This window comes from Aspergillus heteromorphus, assembly GCF_003184545.1.
Source record: "Aspergillus heteromorphus CBS 117.55 chromosome Unknown BO70scaffold_1, whole genome shotgun sequence".
Taxonomy (NCBI): Eukaryota; Fungi; Ascomycota; class Eurotiomycetes; order Eurotiales; family Aspergillaceae; genus Aspergillus; species Aspergillus heteromorphus.
This window is the reverse complement of record NW_020290406.1, coordinates 2130770-2152393: the sequence shown is the minus strand read 5'-3', so window position 1 is coordinate 2152393 and position 21624 is coordinate 2130770. Positions and strand designations below refer to the sequence as shown.

General features: G+C 55.3%; 9 protein-coding genes and 1 non-coding gene across 10 annotated transcripts; 6 read left to right on the top strand and 4 right to left on the bottom strand.

Moving 5' to 3' along the window:
• Positions 1 to 309: 309 nt before the first annotated feature.
• BO70DRAFT_425351 (karyopherin MSN5) lies at positions 310 to 4529 on the top strand (the record flags this gene model as incomplete). Its single annotated transcript, XM_025547674.1, has 12 exons — positions 310 to 1137; positions 1194 to 1382; positions 1437 to 1908; positions 1960 to 2084; positions 2135 to 2206; positions 2262 to 2486; positions 2537 to 2640; positions 2694 to 2952; positions 3005 to 3147; positions 3199 to 3800; positions 3854 to 3957; positions 4011 to 4529. 12 exons carry the CDS (start codon positions 310 to 312, stop codon positions 4527 to 4529), a joined length of 3642 nt encoding a protein of 1213 aa, XP_025404418.1.
• Positions 4530 to 5178: 649 nt separating this feature from the next.
• BO70DRAFT_t21 lies at positions 5179 to 5315 on the top strand. The gene has a single exon. It is a non-coding gene; the product is annotated as a tRNA-Val (tRNA).
• A 1136-nt stretch (positions 5316 to 6451) lies between these two features.
• Positions 6452 to 7249, bottom strand: BO70DRAFT_349009 (putative NADH-ubiquinone oxidoreductase subunit GRIM-19; the record flags this gene model as incomplete). The annotated part of the gene is made up of 4 exons (XM_025541637.1): positions 6452 to 6500; positions 6608 to 6760; positions 6936 to 7042; positions 7199 to 7249. 4 exons carry the CDS (start codon positions 7247 to 7249, stop codon positions 6452 to 6454), a joined length of 360 nt encoding a protein of 119 aa, XP_025404417.1.
• Positions 7250 to 7491: 242 nt separating this feature from the next.
• trm10 (tRNA (guanine(9)-N(1))-methyltransferase) lies at positions 7492 to 9082 on the top strand. The gene is made up of 2 exons (XM_025542130.1): positions 7492 to 7849; positions 7915 to 9082. Exons 1-2 carry the CDS (start codon positions 7587 to 7589, stop codon positions 8831 to 8833), a joined length of 1182 nt encoding a protein of 393 aa, XP_025404416.1. The 5' UTR covers positions 7492 to 7586; the 3' UTR covers positions 8834 to 9082.
• Positions 9083 to 9535: 453 nt separating this feature from the next.
• On the top strand, positions 9536 to 12810 carry BO70DRAFT_357818 (uncharacterized protein). Its single transcript, XM_025542129.1, has 3 exons — positions 9536 to 9950; positions 10115 to 11685; positions 11737 to 12810. Exons 1-3 carry the CDS (start codon positions 9932 to 9934, stop codon positions 12556 to 12558), a joined length of 2412 nt encoding a protein of 803 aa, XP_025404415.1. The 5' UTR covers positions 9536 to 9931; the 3' UTR covers positions 12559 to 12810.
• Positions 12811 to 12846: 36 nt separating this feature from the next.
• Positions 12847 to 14215, bottom strand: BO70DRAFT_376307 (putative oxidative stress response protein Oxr1; the record flags this gene model as incomplete). Its single annotated transcript, XM_025545121.1, has 2 exons — positions 12847 to 13133; positions 13245 to 14215. The coding sequence occupies 2 exons, from the start codon at positions 14213 to 14215 to the stop codon at positions 12989 to 12991; spliced, it is 1116 nt and encodes a 371-aa protein (XP_025404414.1). The 3' UTR covers positions 12847 to 12988.
• Positions 14216 to 15455: 1240 nt separating this feature from the next.
• Positions 15456 to 15811, top strand: BO70DRAFT_425346 (uncharacterized protein; the record flags this gene model as incomplete). Its single annotated transcript, XM_025547673.1, has 2 exons — positions 15456 to 15664; positions 15772 to 15811. The coding sequence occupies 2 exons, from the start codon at positions 15456 to 15458 to the stop codon at positions 15809 to 15811; spliced, it is 249 nt and encodes an 82-aa protein (XP_025404413.1).
• A 189-nt stretch (positions 15812 to 16000) lies between these two features.
• Positions 16001 to 17548, top strand: BO70DRAFT_384140 (uncharacterized protein). Its single transcript, XM_025545637.1, has 3 exons — positions 16001 to 16223; positions 16294 to 17000; positions 17033 to 17548. The coding sequence occupies exons 1-3, from the start codon at positions 16021 to 16023 to the stop codon at positions 17377 to 17379; spliced, it is 1257 nt and encodes a 418-aa protein (XP_025404412.1). The 5' UTR covers positions 16001 to 16020; the 3' UTR covers positions 17380 to 17548.
• Positions 17549 to 17609: 61 nt separating this feature from the next.
• On the bottom strand, positions 17610 to 18561 carry rpnL (proteasome regulatory particle lid subunit rpnL; the record flags this gene model as incomplete). The annotated part of the gene is made up of 2 exons (XM_025539019.1): positions 17610 to 17888; positions 18001 to 18561. The coding sequence occupies 2 exons, from the start codon at positions 18559 to 18561 to the stop codon at positions 17610 to 17612; spliced, it is 840 nt and encodes a 279-aa protein (XP_025404411.1).
• A 356-nt stretch (positions 18562 to 18917) lies between these two features.
• BO70DRAFT_281749 (S53 family peptidase) lies at positions 18918 to 20740 on the bottom strand (the record flags this gene model as incomplete). Its single annotated transcript, XM_025539026.1, has 2 exons — positions 18918 to 19194; positions 19245 to 20740. The coding sequence occupies 2 exons, from the start codon at positions 20738 to 20740 to the stop codon at positions 18918 to 18920; spliced, it is 1773 nt and encodes a 590-aa protein (XP_025404410.1).
• Between the last annotated feature and the right edge of the window lie 884 nt (positions 20741 to 21624).

Here is a 21624-nt window from a genome sequence, read left to right as displayed (position 1 = left end):
GCCGCAACTGCCCCCTCCCCCCCCCCCCCGACGGCGCTTGCCGAGTGTTGCCCGCGTCGCCCACCCTTCTGGAAATTGCCCGTGGCTGATCTCCGCACCCGTTCTTTATTTGCCCAACGCAGTTGTCCCCTGGTCCCGGTTTCCGGCCCAAGTTCCTGAAAGAGTCTCCGGCGTTGCAAGGGCCCTAGATCATGCCCGGAATTGGTGCTGCCACGCGAAATCAATTGAGCTAATCTATCTATACGGTCCGTTCGTGCCAACAATTCCCCCCCGCAGCTAGCTAGTCCCCGTCCAAAAGCCCCCCCCTCAATGGCGGCCGAAGCAGATCTATCGGAGGGCCGCATGGCCGATATTATTCGTGCCCTTGAGCTCATCCACAGTCCCTCCTCGACAAATGAACTGCGCAGAGAGGCTCTGACGTTCGTCGAGGCGCAGAAGGAGAGCAAATCCGCGGCGCGTAATGGCTTTTTGCTCGCGTCTCCCGACCAGAGCAACCCGCTGGTGCGCTACTTTGGCCTCGGCCTGCTGGACCACGTCTTGCGCCACACCTCCTTTGAGGCCTCCGACCAGATCGCCGCGCTCAAGGACCTGGTCCTGCAGCTGGCGGAGTCGATACGCCCGGAAGACCCGGCCTATATCCGCAACAAGATCCCCCAATTATGGGCCGAAGTCGCCAAACGCAGCTGGGGCCTGGACTGGAACGAGATGGACGCTACGCTTGTGCAGTTCTGGGGCGCTAGCCTGGTCCACAAGGAGCTGGTCCTGTCCATCCTGGAAACGCTGTCGGAGGACATCTTCTACCGCGAGGACACGGTCTCTTCCCTGCGCGGTACCGACCTCAACCGGGCCTTGGTGGAGATTTGTACGCCTCTGCCGGTCTTTGAGGAGGTCCACCCCAAGAAGGACCATGTTGAGCTGCGCTGCGGACCCGAAGGCTGGCTGTCTCGCATCTGCGCTTTTCTTCAGGACTGCATTGGGAACATCCAGGGCTCGAAGCAGGCCCGAGACTCCGCTCTCAAGGCTCTTGCGACCCTCAAGTCCGTCCTCGCCTGGTCAATCCCGAAGGCCATCCTCTCCGCAAACTGTGTGCCCAGTATCGCTCGAGCGTTCACCTGTGATGACGAGCAAGTGTTGCTGGTAAGGACCCCCCTTGCACTTATCGCAGAAGTTATCAGCGTTGACAAACTTGTTAGGCCGCGGTGGAAGCCCTCCATGCCTTATATAGCAGGTCTAATATCGATACCGAGAGCTTCCAACCACTGGTACATCTGATGTACGAGACGGAGTCCTTGGGCGTACTGCAAAAACTGTACGAGTGGTCGGTCGTTGGGCCCGACGATGTCGACGACACCAAGTATACGATTTGTAAAAAGTTATCCGAGGTATGAAGTCAATGCCATCAGCCTTGGGAATCCCATCCACTAACAGTTCGAAAGATGTTGTCATATGTTGCGGGTTTCTTGGAAGAAAAGGCTTTCGCGCTAGAGAGCGCAAACGGTCTCAATCTTCCGTTCTTCTTCCACCTCACCATCAGCGTTATCCAGAACCAGAGTCTCACCATCTCGATCCCTGTGCTCCATGTGTGGTCCAAGCTGATCGCGTCCGAAAGAATCGGGAATACGGACCTGGTTACTGGTCTCGTTCCCTCGCTGTTGGGAATCTGTACTGAGCGGTTGATTCGTTGGGAGTCTCTCCCGGCCGATTCAGACAATCCTACCGTTGCTTTCCTAAATGAGGACATTGACACGGTTCCGGAGCGGCATGCGTTTGTTGGTAACTACAGGCGCTACTGCTCATCTATCATCGAAACCATCGTCCAGAAGCGGCCACAGGAAGCGATCCCCCATATTCTGTCGGGAATCGATGCCAATTTGGATGGCCTCTACAATGGGGTCGAACCTTTCAGCGGTGAGTACGGCCCGGCAGTTAGTTGAATTTGAAATTGACGTGGTGAACTAGTCAAATCATTCTCGAAGAGCTCGATACCATTGATGCGTGCTGACACGCAGTTTGCGGTCGTCGAGGCAACTTTGAAGGGATACAACAAATGGGTCTCTGCGCATGGAAAGATGCCACAGCAAGATGTGCGAAAGATCGAGATCCCACCCTCCGAACCCAGCTAACATCCAAGCAGGAACAGAAGCGGAGTGACCTGGAGCAGATTTTGGAGGCGTGGGCTTTCAAATTGATGCAGCGGAACTTTGAGGTTCGATTGCGCGGCTCATTGCATTCCGGTACACCTTGCTTACAATTTGTTACAGGACCCCGTTCTCAAGCAACGCGTCATCAAGCTTGTCGTTGATATATCCGCTAAAGCGCTCGATAAGACCCCGAGCTTCGCGCTCAAGGCTCTCGAGTACATCCTTATGACACGCCTGCCCGACCAGCCGGACTACCCTGTATACTCCGAATCCGTCAAGGAACTGCACGGCCTGGCCAGCCATGAACTCCGGCGGCTTGCCATGCGCTACGCTGATTACTTTGCCGTAAGCAAGGCCTCACATGCCCCCCGGACGGTGCTAACTCATGTGTGCAGACTTTTTATGACCTGCTCGAACCCAAGATCAAAGAGATCTCGATGGCCAACCGGGTCGACGACAAGCTGCAGATGGAGCTCACTTCTATCCTGCTCATTATCATGTAATACTCTACCCTGTCCGGCCCCAAATTAATCAATCGCTGACGCCCCAAAGGCAACGCGCGAACAATGTTGAGCCGTACCAGCGTCAGTCGCGATTGGTGTCCTTCGTGGAGCCCATCAAACAAGCATGGCAGGAGGACGAGCTCCGTAACATGAGCTCATCCTTCGAGGGGTTCTGTACTATGCTCGGATTACAGAGCGTTGGGCCGTATATGCGGGCGCGAAACGCGCCAAAGCTGGCGGATTGGGCGTCGGTGCCTCTGGACAACGAGGGCAAGCTCATCCAGGAGGAAATGACCCGAAAGTTCCAGGTATATTCGCATGACTCCCAATATCAAGCCCATATTCTGACTTTCGATCTAGCAACTACCTTTGCGAGGCACCAAAACAATGCTGGCAGTTTCCTCGGATAAGCTCAAAAAGGCCGAACCGGCATATGAGCTCGCCTGCAGTGTGTGGCAAGACATTATCCCAATAGTCTTACCAACCCTGCTGCAACTGGTCAGGTAAGGCTTTCTCCACCTCGCCCAAGACTATCTCACTAAAACACGTCGCAGCCATGCACATGCGTTCCACAATCCGGAGAACTGGGGCGGCATGCCCGATGACATGCGAGGTGTTGTCGAGCGCATCCTAACCGATAGATTCTGGCAAGCTGGGATATCCACCGGAAGCCGTGATGAATTTTATGCCAAAATCACCGCCTCACGAGCCTCTCTTGAGGGATTTGCATCCTCTGTGAGGGGCAAGATCCGAGCGGTCCGGGAATCCTGCTACTCGATGCTGTTCAGCATGAGCAGGCTACGCGAGCATTTCTACAGCTTTACAGAGCTTCCCGGGCCCCTCGCCCAGGCCTTGTTTACGGATTCTCCCCATCTCTCCTCTCACCAGTTCTCCGTGCTTCTCAACATCTCGAGGTGCTTGATTGATGACTGCCCGGTCCGGTTCCGGAGTCACTTTTTGCCCCCGATGCTCGCCACGCTCTTCACCAACATTGACAAGAAGGTGACCTCGGAGTGGGACATCATTGAACGGCAAAAGGAAGCACTTGCGGCGGAGATCGATCTCACAGACGAAATGAAGTCGGAGAGCATCCTACGGCAACTCACATATTCTGCGGTGATCTTTGTGGCAAGCCTCCTGGACCCACAGAGAGGAGGTAAGCTGCCCGATAAGTCCTTCACCAGTTGTATGCTAACGGGCCAACTCTAGACCCAGACGATGAGGCGGCGGATCCCAGCGCGCCCCAGGCCGCCCCGGCTCTCTCAGACTCGATCCGACACTTTGTTCTTTCGTCGCCGGAAATCTTCGAGCCGGTGATGCTCTTCTGCACGCACGCACTTCGTATGCGCGACACCCGATGCTGCAGCATCATCACTCGCGTCATCCGGTCCATCTTGCAAGACTTTGCCCCCCCAACAACACACCAACCACGGTAACTATCCGCGAGTTCATCTCGTCCGAAGTCCTCAAGGCGTGCATCACCTCGGTGCACGAGCCTTATTTCGTTGACATGCAGAAAGATCTCGCTCAGCTCATTGCATCGATTTGGATTCTCTACGGATCCACCAGCCCGACTCCGCGGGTCGTAATGCTCAGTCTTCCCGGGATGGACGAGCAACGGGTTGCCAACGCCGAGGCCGCGCTGGTCCGGTCCACGGCGGCGCGCCAGCAGCGAGCGCTGATTTTGGATCTTCTGGAGGGATTAAGAGGAGTTAGTATCGCCGAGCAGGGTAAGATAATGGGCTCTCGGGAGGAGCGCCGAAAGGCCCGGAGCGCGCTGCAGGAGCGGTACATGAGCACCAACGAGATGGACGGGCAGCAAACCCACAAGGTCGACATCAACGACGGACCGGACCTCGCGGGCGTCGCAGATCTGTTTGGTTAGGGGGCTTCCTTGGTGGGTTGCACCGTGGGTCTACTTTTGTATAGTACGGTGGCTGGACATAGTGCCTTTGCGTCTAGATCGTCACCACCGATTGCGGGATTGGCATTCTCACATATAAAGGAAAGAACATAGACAGCAGCAGGAGGATTGGATGCCACGCGGTATAGTACGAGGCACTTGATAGAAGCATGAGTCTTGCAAGAAGATAAAATGTAAAACACGCATTGCACAACTAGCGGATCTCCTACAGTCGGTATATCTACAAGTACGGAGTAGAATGTAGGGACCGGTGGAGTCGACGCAGAAAGTGGCAGCCTTTGGCGCCAAAACCGGGGCCCTTTCCACGCACCCGTAGCGTCTGGCAAGTCACTCCTGACCTGCTAGGGGGGAAATGTAGGTCAATTTAACGTAAATGGTTTCAGGATGTGAAACCGCTCTGTATGATGAAAACGATAGTAAAACACCTTGGTTGAAATTATCTAGAGGTCTACGAGTAACAGGCATCAGAGAGATGCAGAAAAAAAAAACTAGAACAACAATACACAGATAGAGAGAGAGAGGGCGGTGGTTGGGATGGTGGCTTTTGGAAGCCACCAGCCAGGCAACAACAAACGCTTAACACATAACTGGGTGAATATCGTCATCACTTGCCTTTATAGCTCAGTGGTAGAGCGCTTGACGTACGTCATTTTCCCAACTTCCCTTAACCAGTCTTTATCTAACATTTCCAAAGTTGTATCACCTTAGGATATCAAGAGGTCCGTGGTTCAATCCCGCGTGGAGGCACATTATCTTTTTTTTTTCTGTTCTTTGCATTTGTTGTCTATTTAGGTGCCTGGTTATTACTTGTCGTTTCTATCTCCTTGACGAATATTCATTATTTTTATTATTATTATTATTGTATTTTCCCCCCCGTTTCTTCGTATACATCTTCGTACTTCGTCTGGCCTTTTCAAGGAGTAGTCATGTATGTATGTATATTATGCTAGGATTGTATCCTCTAAGATAATAGAAGAGCTATACTTCTGTAGCATTTACATCGTCGCTAATTCTGTAGGCCATCTTGTCCATAGACACACACTCTGTACCTCACTATGATGACGTTCATGAGGTTGGAGGGGGGTTCAGGGTTACCAACTATACTATGTATTAATTTGCGAAGTAGATGTGGAAGGGAGACAAAAGTAAGTAGACGACGTGGAGGGATGACCCCAACTTTCTTCTGCCTTGCCCCCGCCCCTCAGACTTGATAACCTTGTTAAACTGCACCCTTCAGCTTTTATTATTATGTTGAAACAGCTTTGGCTCGTCACACTTGATTCGCTCTCCTCTCTTCTCTTGTTTACTTTCTTGAAGGTCTTTTAGACCATTGACTATCACCGCCTGTGATTGCGAGGTAGCCCCTGTTCTGATCTCACAAGTTGCCTTATCGCCCGGAAAGTCACCTCGCTATTTTGAGAGCCGGGGACAGCAGCATTTAGTAGCAGACGTGGAAGAGGTTAAACAGGGAATTCACAGGTACCCGCTTTACAGTAAACATACAAATAGCTCTTTCCCTCCCTTCAGCTAGGTAGACTGCTCCGTGGGCTGGTATGGCACCTCCCGATCCATGCAGCACCGCAGCAACAGCCTACCCACACGCCCATCCATCCCGCACTTAAAATGAAAATACTCCCAAGACCCCGATCTCTCCTTTCTATCTTTCTTTCTTTCTTTCACAGGAAAAATCAAGTCCTCCCGGTTCCCATCCACCGGTCTCCTCCCTCCGCCCCGATCTATCGAGAAATAACGACGGGACCTGAGCCGGAGCTGGAGCCGAGGACAGGACGAGACAGGACAGGACAGACCAACGCACACCGGTCACGCATCTTATCTTTTCTTCCCGATCCCGGTCCCGATCCCGATCGAATCATTCATTTCGCCTATTGCGTAACCTTGGAGGGGGTGTACATGAAAGTAGGGCGGACGAAACTATACCCAAGAAACATATTAGAAATCGACTCCTCCTGGTCCCCCCTCATCTCATATTGATTGAGGAATGTAGAGGAGGGGATATGGGGGTATATGGGTCCTCTTACCGGTCAGAGTGATAGACCTTGTTGTCCGTGCCAAAAAGCTCCTTCTCGCGGGCCTTGTCGGCGTAGTAGCGGCGCGCTTGGTCGCGGTCTTCCTCGGCTTGCAGGAGGGGGAGGATATGCAGACGGCCCCAGAGTTTCTCGCGGGCGAGTTCGCTGTGGGCGGGTGGGTGTGTTAGTGGGATGTATATGCATATGTATATGGATGTATGTAGGTGGGTGGACATGGATGTGGACGTGGCTGGCTGGGTGGGGGTGTGTGTATTTCCGGGCGCAATGGAGTTTATGCATGCTAGACTAGACGAGGTAGGCTATGCCAGGGAGAACGTACTGTTGCTCACGAACGGCGTAGAACAGCTTGTAGTAGCCAAAGGCCATGACGAGGTGCATGCCGATGAGGTAGTGGACGGGGCGGAAGCCGCGGGCAGGGATGTTGCGCTGTGATTCGGGACATGATTGTTAGTTTGAATGGATTGGACTTGAATGAACGGCGCACGCTTGAGGGGTGGTTGATTGAGGTTGGGGTTGTTCGGATGGGATGGGATGGGATGGACTCGGTAGCGCGTGGATGGATGGATGGATGGATGGGCGTACCTTGTACTGCACGGGCGAGTAGCCCCCGACCGGGGGCATATCCTGAGGCATGGTGACGACTGACGAGGGCGGCAGCCTTCAATGCTTGTGTGGAATGGGAGGGGTGAGATGGCGGAGGTCGATCTGGATATGATGCTGCACTCGGACGAACTTCGAGGTGTCGGGTCACGTGCGACGTGCGGGTTTGGTAATGCGGGCTGCGGTGGCCGTGATTGGTGCGTGGCGGCGCAATCTTTGGCGCCGGCTGAGATGGGTGGAGGAGCAGCACTACTGTTTCTACTCGGGAACATTGTCGACGCTACCGACGACGTCTGGTTTCTTGCGCTACAGACATTGAGGATTCGCATCCGACACGAGATATTCCGTCACCTGCCTTGGTTATTACCCAATGGAGGACGAAGGTAGACCCCGCAAACTGCCCAAGTTGGATCACGCCGAGTCGCAGGACTCCGAACCAAGAATGACGGGCGCGCTGGTGAGCGAGCAGCCGGACACGACCGCCCCGGAGACCACGGCGACGGCGACGGCGACGGCGACGACAGAGAACGGGGAGTACGAGATTGTCGGCGCCAATGCGGCGGAGGAGTCCAACGCGGGCGACGAGCCCAAGATCTCGAAACGACAGATGAAGAAGCTGCGGCGACGAGAGCAGTGGGAGGACCAGCGCGAGCAGCGCAAGACAAAGCGCAAGGAGCGGGGGCGGCGCGGAAGGAAAGGCGCAGGGCAGCGCTGGAGCAGGCGAAGGAAGACGGGACGCTGGCGGAGCTGAAGAAGTCGTACGAGCGCACGCCAGAGCGGTTCCGCAAGTCAAAGCTGCTGCCCATGACTCTGGTCATTGATTGCGGGTACGATGAGTTGATGCTTGACAAGGAACGCATCTCGCTGGGTTCGCAGATCACCCGGTCCTACTCCGACAACAGCCGGTCGCCCTTCCGGTCTCATCTGGTGGTGTCGTCGTTCAATAAGCTGCTCAAGCACCGGTTTGATACGGTGTTGGCGGGGATGCATCAAAATTGGAAGGGCGTGCGCGTGCTGGAGGATGATTTTGCCTGCGTCGCGGAGAAGGCGAAGGAGTGGATGGTCGTTCCGGCGGGGGGCACCTTCGATGGAGTGTTTGCGAACATGGCCGACGCGAAGCCCGAGGATGGAGAGGTGGTCTATCTGAGCAGTGACAGTCCCAATACACTGACCGAGCTGAAGCCGTTCAGTACCTATATCGTGGGGGGTCTGGTGGATAAGAACCGGCACAAAGCGATCTGCTACAAGGCTGCGGTGGAGAAGGGGATCAAGACCGCGAAGCTCCCTATTGGTGACTACATCCAGATGGCGTCGAGACAGGTCCTGGCTACGAACCACGTGGTGGAGATCATGCTGCGGTGGTTGGAGCTGGGTGATTGGGGCAAGGCCTTCCTGTCGGTTATTCCCCAGCGAAAGGGGGGCACGTTGAAGGAGACGACGCCTGGGGATAGCTCCCGGGCTGAGAGTGCGGAGATTAATGAGACGGAGGATGTCGTGGAAGATGATGCTGAGGTGGATGACGTTGAGAAGGAAGAAGCTGAGGCTGTCAAGCAGGCTGAGCAGGTCACGGATCAGGCCATGGAAGAGGCACCGGTGGATGCCAGTGAAGCCAACTGAAGATATTCGATCACATCGTTGTACATATGCACCCTACAGCTGGGGTTTTGGCTACGATAACTCACCCCCTGCTTGGGGTGCCTTTGCTTTCTCATAGAAGATTGCCTGCGGCGTTGCTGCATCGGTGTTTCATACCGACAAGTGTCTTGTATAGCATGTCTTAAGCCTTTCCTTCCATTGGTTGGATACGCGACTGTTGTTCGTCCCATCCTGAAGTGAACTAAATCGACACCAGATTGTTTGAGCTATGCTACTTTCTTATGCTATTTTTTTTTGATAAGCACAACCTCGATGTACCCGGCACATGGTATCGATAACCACTAGTACTTTGTATAACTACTGCCTTCATCGGTGGCTGTCGGTATGCTGATCACCACGCCACTCACTCCATCTAGGCGAATGGCAGGCTCTTGATCCACCCTCCTTCATCACCCAATGTACTGTGCAACTTAGGGCAAAGAAGGAGGCCAGTATGACAACGGTCCGTGCAGCAAGCCTTCTCTCGCAGGCCCACGGTTGTAGATCCATGCGTCATACAGTAGCCGCTCGCAAGGAACCGATCTGTGTAACCCGATGCCTGACCCTTGGGACACCCGGAAGAGGCGTGAAGGTAGAGAGTTGTAGTCCATTGCGTGTCCAGCAGTAGCAGTATTTGTTGTAATCGATTCATAGTTCATAGCACTCCGTGGAGAACGCCAGAAAGAAGTCGTGTCGTGGAAATGGCAGCCACGAGAGAGCCCTCTTACCTAAGCGGCACCGCCACCGCGACGCCACCGGGTTGCCACCGGGCGATCGATGACGGCAACCAAAACAACAACAACAGAAGATCCAAATGAAATTATTTCCTTCCCTCTTTCCAGAAGCTCCACTGACGTTCCATCGGTTGCTCCCCCCCAGCACCCCGTCTCGCTCGAGCTGTTCTCTCCTCCTCCACCGACCTTCTCGAGTGAGGCCAGACCTTCTTTTCTCTTCTATTTGCGTTTTGTTTCCCCTCATCGTCCCTTAACTAATCCCTGCCCCCCCGGCAACCTTGCATCTCCTCACTAGGGTCTAATTAACAACTCGCTGTTGCTAAGCAGCAGCAAAACAGCTCCAGCCATGTTCATGCTCCGCAATGGTATGTCACCCTCCTTCCCCCGGCTGCCCACCTCACTCGTCGGGTGTTTGACTTTCGTCTACCCCACCATTTACCCCTCCGCTACCCCCCTCCCTTCCTCCGTCTTCCCTCCAACTGCCGCCTGCCTACTTGTACTGACGTAACCTCTCGGGACTCGTTTCCAGTGAGCAAGTATCTCTTTGGAGACACCTCCAAGGAATCTATTATCGAAATCCCCCAAGGAGAACTCTATCTCGTCCGACCTCTGTCCCCCAAGGGCTACTCCGAGCTCATCTTCAAGGACGCCGCCGCCTCCATCAGACGCACCGGGCAGGAGTTCCAATACCAGCTCGTCATCCAACGCGCCTACGAGGAAGGTGAAGAGGAGCTAGGGGAGGACGACGACGAACAAGGCGCCAGCGACAGTTTGGACAAGGACGAGAAGGTCTTCCTCCTCGACCAAGCCCTGCACTTCCGCTCCGAAGTCCGCGAGGGAGGCGCGAAGATCTTGGCGTGGAGGGATCTGAGCGGAGACCTGGGTGATCTCTTTGAGTTCGTCTGCGACCCCTCCGTTCCCTCCGAGAAGGTTTCGACCTTTGAGTTGGCCGCGCTCCAGTGCCAGTACGAGCGCACATATCGACGCAGTTCCCAGAACGTCAGCCGTGAGGACCTGAACGAGTTTTCTTTCCAGGAAGAGAAACCTATCCCGTCCGCGAGTCCTATCGCTTCCCCGACCAAGTCCCGCGCCCACTCGTTGACCTCCGGAGAGTCAGCTGCCGCCATGGTGAAGGACGTTGAATACTCTAAGTCGAAAGGGCTGATCAAGCCTGCGGCCTCTGAGGAAGAGGCTACAGTTGCTCCGCCCTCAGCGGCGCAGCCCGAGGCGAGGGAGGTCCTTGCCAAGGAACAGGCTGAACTGCATCTTTTCGACTTTGTCAGCGGAACGTTTGTCTTGCAGGCTACTGGTGTGACCGCGACAGTCTCGGAAGTCGGTGACTGGCAGTACTGGCTTCAGATCAGTGGAGACGACAAGGAGTGGCTGGGACAAGAAGTCGTCGCTGACATCAACCCTGTGTTCAACTTCGAATACCTGTCTTTCATCTTCAACGCCTACGGTGAAGATGGCGCGGCATTCTCCTGGCTACTGCGCTTTAAGGACCAGGAGACGGAGGAGAAATTCCAGGAGGGCCTCATGCAGGCGCTTTGGGAGCAGCTGAACGAGATGAAGTGGACCAAGGTTAAGGAGAACGAGCGGGAGTACGTGTTGGATGCCTTCCAGGAACTTACGATGGAGGCTGCAGAGGAGGCCGAGGCGGAAGCCGAGGAAGAGGAGGAGGAAGAAGAGGAAGAGGAAGAGGAAGACCGCTACGATGGCCAGCGTAGTGAGCACTACGACTCTGACGAAGAGGAAGACGACGTGGTCGTTGGGGACAGTGATGGAAACGTCAACTCCCAACTTGCCGTCGGTTACAAGCATGACCGCTCGTTCGTCGTCCGTGGCTCCAAGATCGGTGTTTTCAAGCACACCCCTGACAACAACCTCGAATTCTCGACCAACATCTCCAAGGTTGAAACGCCTGGTGGCAAGCTTTTCAGCCCCAAGAAGGTCATGCTGCACGCCGAAGACACCAACATGATTCTTCAAAATGGAGATGACCCCAACTCCCTGTACCGGATGGACCTGGAGTATGGTAAGATTGTGGACGAGTGGAAGGTCCACGATGATATCCCTGTCCACACCTTTGCGCCGGAAAACGTGAGTAACTCTTGAATTGCACGGCCCACTCCGCTTGCTAACTTGCTGCAGAAATTCTCTCAAATGACCGCCGCCCAGCCTTTCATTGGTGCTTCCAAGAACGCCCTTTACCGCATTGATCCTCGTGTCACAGGGAACAAACTGGTGGATACGGACATGAAGCAGTACGCCAGCAAGAATGATTTCTCCTCGGTGGCCACGACCGAGAAGGGCTATCTTGCTGTGGCCTCCAACAAGGGTGATATCCGCATGTTCGACCGCCTGGGCATCAACGCTAAGACCCACATCCCGGCCCTTGGAGAACCGATCATCGGCCTGGACGTGTCCGCCGACGGTCGCTGGGTCCTGGCCACCTGCCGGACGTATCTCCTCCTCATCGACGCCCTGCAGAAGGACGGCAAGAACGAAGGCAAGTTGGGCTTCGAGCGTTCCTTTGCCAAGGACTCCAAGCCGCAGCCTCGTCGTCTGGGTCTGCAGCCTGCGCACGTCGCCCAGTTCCAGCACGAGACGAAGAAGCCCATCGCCTTCACCCAGGCGCGGTTCAACACGGGTATCGACGCGACGGAAACATCGATCGTCACGGCCACCGGTCCTTTCATCATCACCTGGAGCTTGAAGAAGGTCGTTGCTGGACGCAAGGACCCGTACACCATCAAGCGGTACAGCGAAGAGGTGATGGCGGACAACTTCCGGTACGGTTCGGACAAGAACGTGATTGTGGCCTTGCCCAACGAGGTCAACATGGTTGCGAAGCGCAGTCTGATGAAGCCCACTCGCGAGAGCATCGCCGGTCCGCCGGTCACGCCGAGCCGTCGCCGCACCCAATGGGGCAGCCGGCTAGGACGCGACGAGGTCGTCAATTCCCCTTATTAGTATCTCGTGTTTTCTTTTCTGCGCTGCTGCATACCCCCCGTCGGCTATTTTCTTTTTTTTTCGGTTTTTGTCTCTTTCCTCTTTTTCAGTTCTTTCATGGTGGGATGTAATGTTTCCTCACGGCGATATGTATGATCTTCTGGCGGTTGATCGGATGGCGAACGGTTGCAACCACGACACTTGAGCATTTGTCCTTCTACTCTACTAGGTAGCTAGTAATAAGGGAATACGAATCACGACTGAAGACTCCACGATCAAGCTTTCACTCGATGCCTCATGGCAGTTAACGGCTAGCGTAGAGCATCAGCCCTCCTGATCCCAAGGACACCAATCAATGCATTGCACATATTATCGACCATTCTGCCAGCAGATGATAGTCACACATGCCTCCGAGCTCTATCCTCTCCATTCCGGTGTGCCCGCATTATACCTAAGAACCAACATACCACACCTCCACGCCAAGAATATCAAACTTGACGCCCTCATCGGAGAGCGGCTCATTCCCGAACGTCTGACAGGACGCACTCACGCCCTTCTCCAGGCTCGAGTCTACCCAAAGTCCGTAATGCCCATCCCTACATGATCGTCAGCTCCAATGTGCCTGCCCATTCACAGCGGTCACAGCAGCCATAGCCGTAAATCAAATAAACAACGAAAGAAAGAAGAAAGAAAGAAAGAAAACTCACCCCCCACCAAGACTCAAGAACCCCGTCTCACAAAACATCATATAATCATTGACGCCGCTATACGGAAACGCCTTGAAACGAATCTGCTCCGGGGTAGCAGTCCCACTCGTGCGTCCACTACCTCCGTCACCTCCATGGGCATACGCACCACCCCCCGACGGTGGCGCAAGCCTCTGATCCCCAGCCCCACTTCCACCACTCCCACCACCACCACCACGCAAAGTCGTCGACCGCCCCGCATGAGTTGTATCAGCGGACGGCGGCAACGGAAATCCGGCTTTCTCCAACCACTCGCCATTCTGATTCTCGTCGCCAGCAGCCAAAAGATCCAACCCGGCCATAGCAGACGACGGGGCCAACACACTGGCGCGCCAGAGGAAACACTCGCCTGTGCCGAAGTAGTGCGAGTCCGGGTGCGGGGGATCGGTCATGTAGGCGCCGAAGACGGCGGGGGAGGAGGCGGGCGAGGCGTCGCGGATGACGAGCACGTAGCCAGCGCGCGGCGAGCGGGCGGAGATCTCGCGGCAGTTGTCGTACAGGGTGGACAGCGAGGCGCCGTCGCGGTCGAGGCTGTAGGCCAGCTCCCAGGTGTTGATGAGCTGTAGGCGCGGGGGCACGAGCAGTCGGATTTCTTCGGCCAGGGAGCGTGAGAGGTGCGGGGAGGGGGAGGACAGGGTGAGTGGGGTGAGGGGTGGGGGTTGGAAGGGGGAGGCCGTTCGGACCGGGGTGAAGACCTGGGGGTTGTTGCTGTTGTTGGTGGTTTTGCGGCGCATGGTGTTGGTGTTGGTGGAGGGGGGGTCGGTGAGGCGGCGGTACAGACCGGAGACGACGTGGGTGACCGGGTACGAGAAGTAGGAGGCGGCGGATTGGTGGAAGTTGTTGTTACTGTTATCGTTGCTGTTGTTGTTGTTGTTGTTGTTGCTGGGAGGTTGAGGACGAGATCCTGATCTCGAGCTCGATGAGGACGACATGCGGACCTGGAGGGGGAGGAGGAGGGGGAGGGAGATCATGCAATGCAATTGAGAATGGATGGAAAGGAGATGATGAGATAAGGAGCTGCAGAGGAGCTGAGCTCCGCCCGCTTGACGCACTCTCGCCCTCAGGCCCTCAGGCCCTCAGGCCCCACTCCCGCCCTCCCGGGTTTCTGCCGTCCCTCGCCGCCCCTCTCCGCTCGTTGGGATTCTTTGCAGGAATTGACTCTTTCCTCTGGATAGGATTCTCTTTCATCTCTACGAGACGATTCCTCTTTCCTGGAAGTTGCAACAAGCTGGATCTGATAAGAATGCCAGACTCCCGTCTGTTCACGTGTCGACGGGAATGCCAATTGTCAACGTCAATGGATCCCCACTCGGGCCCGAGAGGCTAAGAATAAAGTCCCGGCTAAAGAATGAGAGGGAATGAGCTTATTCGTCATCGCTCCGAACCATCCAGCCTCTAGGACCAGCCAAATACATGGCTTTATAGGCTTGCACTTCTGGGTGTGGCACAAAGAGAGGATCGTCCCCCTGCCCATCGCAAAGACAAGCATTGAAGACGTCTTCGAGTATCGAAGGGTTCTACTTTATAATTGTGAGACAACGATACTACTCGACTAAAACGGTGTCCAGACACCCAAGATAGGTGCGATGCTGTGTGATACATGACTTAACAATAATACAGAGGCAGTGCACTAGGAGGGTATTAACCGTTTATTGGGGCGAATGAGCATCGCAGATGGAATCATTTTGCTCTCGAATACGGACAGAATATTCCGGTGAATACTGGCTGCGAAACACGCGGAAGGAGACATCAGTCTCAGTCCCCTCTGGATCGGGCTCCAACACAACCTGCGCGGCGGCGAATGCCACACCACCGAACAGGAAGGCCTTGAAGATAGAATGGGGTCGAGTCAAGGTGATGTTAACGACAGTACCGAATGAAGTGGTGTCCAGGAAGCAGAACCTGAAATTCGCCGTTGACTGCCCCCGCCATATTCATGTAACCGTCTGCCGGGATCCAATCCTGTTTGCCTTGTGTGAACATATCCCTGCTGTTTACTCCGTCAAAGATGCTCCTCCACTGCAGGAAACATGAGTCAGCCGCGACAAGGCTGAACAACTAAGCTATTTTAGTTCCAGATTCCAACTTCTTTGTTTGACGGGGACGGGACCAAACCTCCCTTTTCCCTCATCTCACCCCTGAGTGGAAGTGTGAGTATCTCAATTCCACATTATGGGCGCCCAGTTCTCCCAATTCTTCCCTCCCCATCCAACCTTCACGCCCAAGGATGTCCCCCATCTCTCGGGCAAGGTTGTCCTGATCACCGGCGCCGCCTCGGGCATCGGCTTCGAGCTTGCCAAAATGCTCTACCGCAAAGGGGCCAAGGTCTACATCGCAGGCCGGTCCGAAGCCAATGCCCAAGCTGAATATATTCGATATTCGTCAGTTGATACATTGGTGGTGCCCCGCCTGGAGAGAGGAGGGGGTGAGACTTTAGGCGGCTTCAGTTCCTCCTCCTATTCCTAACAAGAATCCTAAATGAACGCAGTAAACATGAAGATTGTGAATCCTCCGGACTTGAGATGTAATCTGAATCAGAGTTGTGAGGACAGTGAAGCTATATATTAAATAATATGAGTATACAATAACAGTTATTGTGAATCATAACCCTTAGTCATATCCACCCATCAACTAACTCGGGAGAATTATGTACACAAATCCAACCCGCGGCGCAACACCAAAACGAAATAATGAACGAACGACCACCACGCCAGATACTACTTTCTATCTCTCCACCATGACCCCCCAACATCCGCCCTCCACCACCACCGTCTTCCTGGACCAGCCCCCCAGCTGCCTCCAATTCCACCCGACCTCGCCGAACCACCTGGTTATCGGCACGTACCTGCTCTCCGAGCACTCGGACGCCGATGGCTCCATCCAGCAGACCAAAACGGGCAGTCTGCAACTATGGCATCTCGACCCCGCCACTCACCAACTGTACTCCTTCTCCCTAGTTACATATCATACATATCATACATATCTAAGAACCAAGCTAACACCCCCTCAGATCCCTAATTGAAAAACTGCCACTCCCCCACGCAGTCTTCGATCTGCACTTCCACCCCCAGGATCCCACTCTACTGGGTATCGCAACCAGCGCCGGATCGGTGTCTTTCTACCGCGTGGCCATCACTGCCACTGAGACGAGCAGCCACATCATCACCCACCTAGCCACCCACCAAGCCCACCCAACCCCCAACATCCCCGCCCTCTTCCTCGCCTGGACCCCCCCCGACTGGCCTCTCCCCAAAAACACTGACTTCGGCTTCGCCGTGACCTTCTCCGATGGCTCGACCACCCTCTTCGCCAGCCACGGGCTCAGCCCCTTATCCCAACCCCAACTCACCCCCCTAGGCACCTTCAACGCAACCCAGCCTATCGAGGTCTGGTTCGTCGCCTTGGCTACCATCCCCTCCACCTCCCCCTCCACTCCATCCCCCTCATCCCCCTCATCCACCCCATACCTCTTCACAGGCAACGACTTCGGATCCGTGCACACGCGGTCCTTCGACCCCACCGCCCTGACCACCACCCCCGATGATCAGGATGGCGATGGAGAAGGCGACCTAACCCCCCTCCTCAGCCACGACGACCGATCCCGCCACCACACAGCCGGCGTGACCGCCATCCTGCCCCTCCCGATCCCGCTGGATCTGACAGGCGGCGCGCCGTGGCTGCTAACTGGCAGCTACGACGAGAGTCTGCGGGTGTATTGTGCGTCGCGCCGCGGGGAGGTGCTCGGGGAGGTGGGGCTGGGGGTGGGGTGTGGCGGTTGCGGGTTTTGGAGAGTCGCTTGGATGTGAACGAGTGGGTGGGGTTGGTGTTGGCGAGTTGTATGCATGGTGGGACGAGGGTGGTGCGGGTGAGGGTTTCGGTTGGAGGGGAGGGGGAGGGGTGTGAGATGGAGGTGCTGGCGGAGTTTACGGAGCATGAGAGTATGAATTATGCGTCGGATGTGTGGGGGGGTGTTGGGGCTGGAGATGTGGCCGAGGCTACTGAGGGGGCAACGGGGCAGGCGAGGGAGAGGAAGAGGGTGGTGGTGTCGAGCAGTTTCTACGATCGGAGGGTTTGCGTGTGGATGGTTGATGTGTGATTCTGGACAGGTATGTGGAGTTGAGTATCGGGGGTCTTTATTGAAGGTGTAAAATATAATGGGAGGAAGATAGTAGACGGATAGAATAGATGGATGGATGGATGGATGGATGGTTCGTGAAAGCGCTCGATAGTGTCATGATGCAAAAAGCAACAACCGGTATACCAACAATGACAGCCCGCCCGAAACCCGAGAAGAAGAAAGAGTATAGACAAAAAAAGAAATCAAAACTAAACGATCGTCTCCAGCTCGCGCGCATAGCCGATGGCATTCTCGATGATCGTGCCACTGGCCACCAGGATATCCTTCTCGGAGCGCGCGGCCGACTCGGGCTCGACGGGGAAGTATATGCGGCCGTCACGCAGGACCCAGCCGCGCTGCTGGGCGAATTCGATAACGGCGCCTTCAGACTCCAGGAAAAGCAGGTTCTTGGCGTTGGATATCGGGAGCGAAGGGTAGGCTTTCTCGGAGCAGTCGGCGATTTCGCTGCGGATGGTTCCGACCAGGACCTGCACATTACGATTACACCAGTCAGTCATCCTTCCAAAGCAGCATATATGTTGTGAAGAAACAAAAACCCAGTTTCTTCCGCGTCCGCGTCCGCGTCCCGTGTCAACTTACATTCGAAAACAGCGCGAACTCCTCCGAGGGCACACGCTCGGAGTTCGTCTCACGCCACACCTTATCATAGCTCCCCTCCATGAGATTCCGCTCCAGCTCAACGGGATACTTAATGAAGGGATCATCCTCGACGCTCTTCCCCTTCAGACTCGCCTCCTCGACCAGGCCCTCCAAGACGGTATGGAAGCTCGTGCTATCGCCCATGCTCAGCAGCAGCAGCAGATACAGTCCGGTGATCTTGCTGCGCTGGCTGTTCTGAAAGGCCGCGGCGCCGGCGTTGTTCGTGCTGTCCCGCTCCAGATCGTAGAACGGCTGCAGCTGCTGGTAGTATCTCGTGAAGGTGGGAGCGTCGGTCTGGCGGATCGACGCCAGAGCGCCGAGCTCCAGCACCTCGCGCGCCAGGGCGATCAGCTCCGCCGGCGTCGAGGGCGTCGGAATCAGCGCGTTCTGCAGCAGGAGGGCGCGCTTTCCCCGGCTCAGCAGCTCGCTGATGGCTTCGAATTGGTTCCGGCTCAGGGCGTTGTGCAGCTCGGACACCACGGTCCGGAGGTCGTTGGCCATGATGGTGGTGTGTCTGTGTGTGTGCGTGCGTGTGAGATGGGGAGGTGGCGGGAGGAAGGGTGTTGGTAATGTGGGAGGAAGGGCTGGCGTGGTGTTGATGATGGGATGGTGTGGTTTGGTTTGGTTTGCAGATGGTGAGGTTGTCGGTCGTGACGTTGGCTGCGGCAAGCTTCCAGGAGCTTCGCCGGGCACGATCACGTGATACTCGGCGGACTGACTATTGGGGAGGGGAATTTAATGGTTACGCAGGAAGATATCTAACGGACCTTCTCTCTCTCTCTCTCTCCCTGTTTGTGTACCTGAAAGACAACGACTAACATTACTATCCAAATAACCGCTCCACAATTACTAACTACTCAAGCGGTCTGAGCAATCTTCTCCAGAGTCTGGAAGAACGGCGTCCCGAGGCCAGTGACTGGATCCCACCCCTTGGTGGCATTCCAACTCGCGTACGGAACCAACGCTCCAGTCAGCCCGTCGCAGCCAACCGATCCTCCGTCTACGATATCCGTAAACCCAGTCTGGTTCAGCGAATACAGCCACGGGTTGAGGAACCCCAGCTTGGGTTTCCCCTGCGCCAGCCGTGCCGCGTTGAGTCGCGAGACAATCGCCGCGAAGACGGGGGTAGCAGCACTAAAGATGTGTGAATTCATGTCAGGGTGAAAAGCAATGAAGATACCGACCTGGTGCCTGCACTTTGTAACCACGTCCCGTGGTCCAGGATAGCATAATTTCTTGCCTGAGCGGCAACATCTGGGATTCCACGACCGTCTGGATTGAACAGCCCGGCCCATTGGTCTCCCAGACCCTTAAGATAGCTCTCTACGCTCGCATTCTGGTACGGGGGCCGAGTGAAGACGTCGGAGAACCCTCCCCCCGAGAACCCTATGGCCTTTTCCGGGTCGAGGCCCTCGGTTCCGCCCACGGCCGTAACAAAAGGGCACGATGCCGGAAATAGGGGCTGGAACCGAGCTTGGGTGCCGTTGTTCGAAATGCACGATTCCCCCACACCGGAGTCTCCGCTGCTGAAGATTACAGAGACCCCCCGCGCCCCCAACTTGGCAAACAGGCTACATGTGGCTCGCATGTATTCCTCCGGGACGGTCTGTTCATCCTCGCCGTAGGACGTGGAGAGAACAGCGGGAAGCTCATCGTCTGGTAGATCCAGGAGATATTGCAGCTGCTCCAGATAAGGCTCGTTGGATGACTCCTCGGTTTCCGGGTCTCCCGATTCCGGTACGGAGGGTCCACGTCCGGCAGTGGTGTAGTAGATCGCATTGGCATCATATGCCACGGCGATAGCGTACTGGATGTCGAGGCTTGCTTCAGTGCTGGACTCGAGCGAGTTCTGCAGATTCAGACCCCCGTTGATCGACACAACAGAGAAATTGGCGTTCGTATCGTTCGGTGCAAGCACTTTCATGAATTCCTCAAGATCACTGTACCGCGCGTACTGGTCCAAGTAACCGGAAACCCCGAGGGTGTTGGCCGGATCAGGTGTCGCCTTCGTGTCATAGATCCCATAAAGTTGACGAAGGCATTCTGGCTTCATGATTACCGAACAATTTTTGCTGAGATCTTCGATGCTGAGCGTTACCGGTAGAAGGCTCGGGGGGCTCTGCTGCGTCTTAGGCTTCCCGAATCGAGTCGTTGGTTGGATCAGTTGAAGGTACGGATGAATGTCCGCGGGGACAGAGTACTCGAGTGTCCTGATCTGCGTCGCACCCGACCCCTTGTAGCGAAAAGTGTGGAAGTCGGTCCGCATCATTGCCTGGGCCTGCGACAAAGATACTGTGAATGTGATCCAATCTCCACGGTTTTCGATCGAGTCAGAGGGAACATGTTCCGACTCTAGCCAAGCAAGAACCTTTGTTGAAGCTTGATCGGATGGGCGCATGAATGCTCTGACTTCATCGCGCTTCATATGGCGTCCATACTTGTGATGGCCGGGCGTCGAGATCTCGATGACCTTTTGTTCGAACCCAGCCTTGTTGTCATGGTGTATCGCCAGCCAAAACTTCATCGGAGTGGATGGCGAGGGGTCAACGCCTTGTGTCCATCCATCGGGTACTCTACTCAGTTGTTCGACCACCACATACTTGGATTCAGCGGCCACGGCCGGGTGCAAGGAGGTGAGCAGTAGGGACAGAGTCCCTATTAGGTAAGTAATGAGTACCATTAGCGTCTAGAGTTCGCAGTCAGTATGTAAGGGAGCGATAGGTGTGCTCTTTCTCAGCAAGCAAAAGGTCACAGTATCTTCCATTGAGCCGCGAAGGGAGAAACGGACTTCTCGTAGGTCTTAAGCAGAGAAAGCGCCGCGATTGAATGAACCTTGAAGCCATGGTCACAAACTGAGGCGCCCACAAAAGGCAATGAACCAGAGCTCGCGATCCGTTGGAAGACGGCGCGAGGTCAAGCCGGCATAGCTTGTTGTGATTCTCGCGAGTCTGGTTGGAGAGACGCGATCAACTTATCGCGCAATCCAAAGGACTGCTAAAAATGTGACAGCTGGCCTATCATGGCGAGCATTCCAACATGACGATCCGCTGGTAGCTGTCGTCGTGGAATAGCTCGTGGCCTGCCCGCCTATGGTAACGAATTGGCATCTCGGTATCGGCGCATTGACAGAGTCAAAAGCGAACCGAAGGTGGTGCGAGGATATTCTACTCATGTTCGTGGGGAGGTGTGGTAGACCCGATGGTAGGCGGTGGCTATTCAGCTTCATTGAGCGTTTACTTATTCAAGCCTCCATCCAGTAAGGGACACCGAGCTGGCCGGAATTATCCAATCAGGATAGGCGAAACCTCGGCTGCGGGAAGACAACGAGCCTCTAGCCTCTTTGGAGCTTGTCCGTCAACCGAGGGTCCTGGATTGCCTGGATGGTGACGAGCCATAGCACGCGCACTTAGGATTGTCAGGCTTTTGTTTTGGCCAAAGTGGTTCCTTTCTTCCTTTTCCATCGGGCGTCGAACAAACTTGGGGCCACCTGTTCAGCAATCTTGACTATTCTCGATCAATGGGACTGCTTCTAATAGAGATTGTCGTTAGCTCGCGTGTCGTTTA

Excerpts from the sequence above, each read along its gene's own strand:
- trm10 (XM_025542130.1), top strand. The coding sequence starts at position 7,587 with ATGGAGGACGAAGGTAGACCCCGCAAACTGCCCAAGTTGGATCACGCC. Across the intron at positions 7,850-7,914 it reads AAGCTGCGGCGACGAGAGCA|GCGCAGGGCAGCGCTGGAGC; the intron begins GTGGGAGGACCA and ends GCGGAAGGAAAG.
- BO70DRAFT_357818 (XM_025542129.1), top strand. Across the intron at positions 11,686-11,736 it reads ACACCTTTGCGCCGGAAAAC|AAATTCTCTCAAATGACCGC; the intron begins GTGAGTAACTCT and ends AACTTGCTGCAG.
- BO70DRAFT_384140 (XM_025545637.1), top strand. The coding sequence starts at position 16,021 with ATGACCCCCCAACATCCGCCCTCCACCACCACCGTCTTCCTGGACCAG. Across the intron at positions 16,224-16,293 it reads GACCCCGCCACTCACCAACT|ATCCCTAATTGAAAAACTGC; the intron begins GTACTCCTTCTC and ends ACACCCCCTCAG. Across the intron at positions 17,001-17,032 it reads CGAGAGTCTGCGGGTGTATT|GTGGGGCTGGGGGTGGGGTG; the intron begins GTGCGTCGCGCC and ends GTGCTCGGGGAG.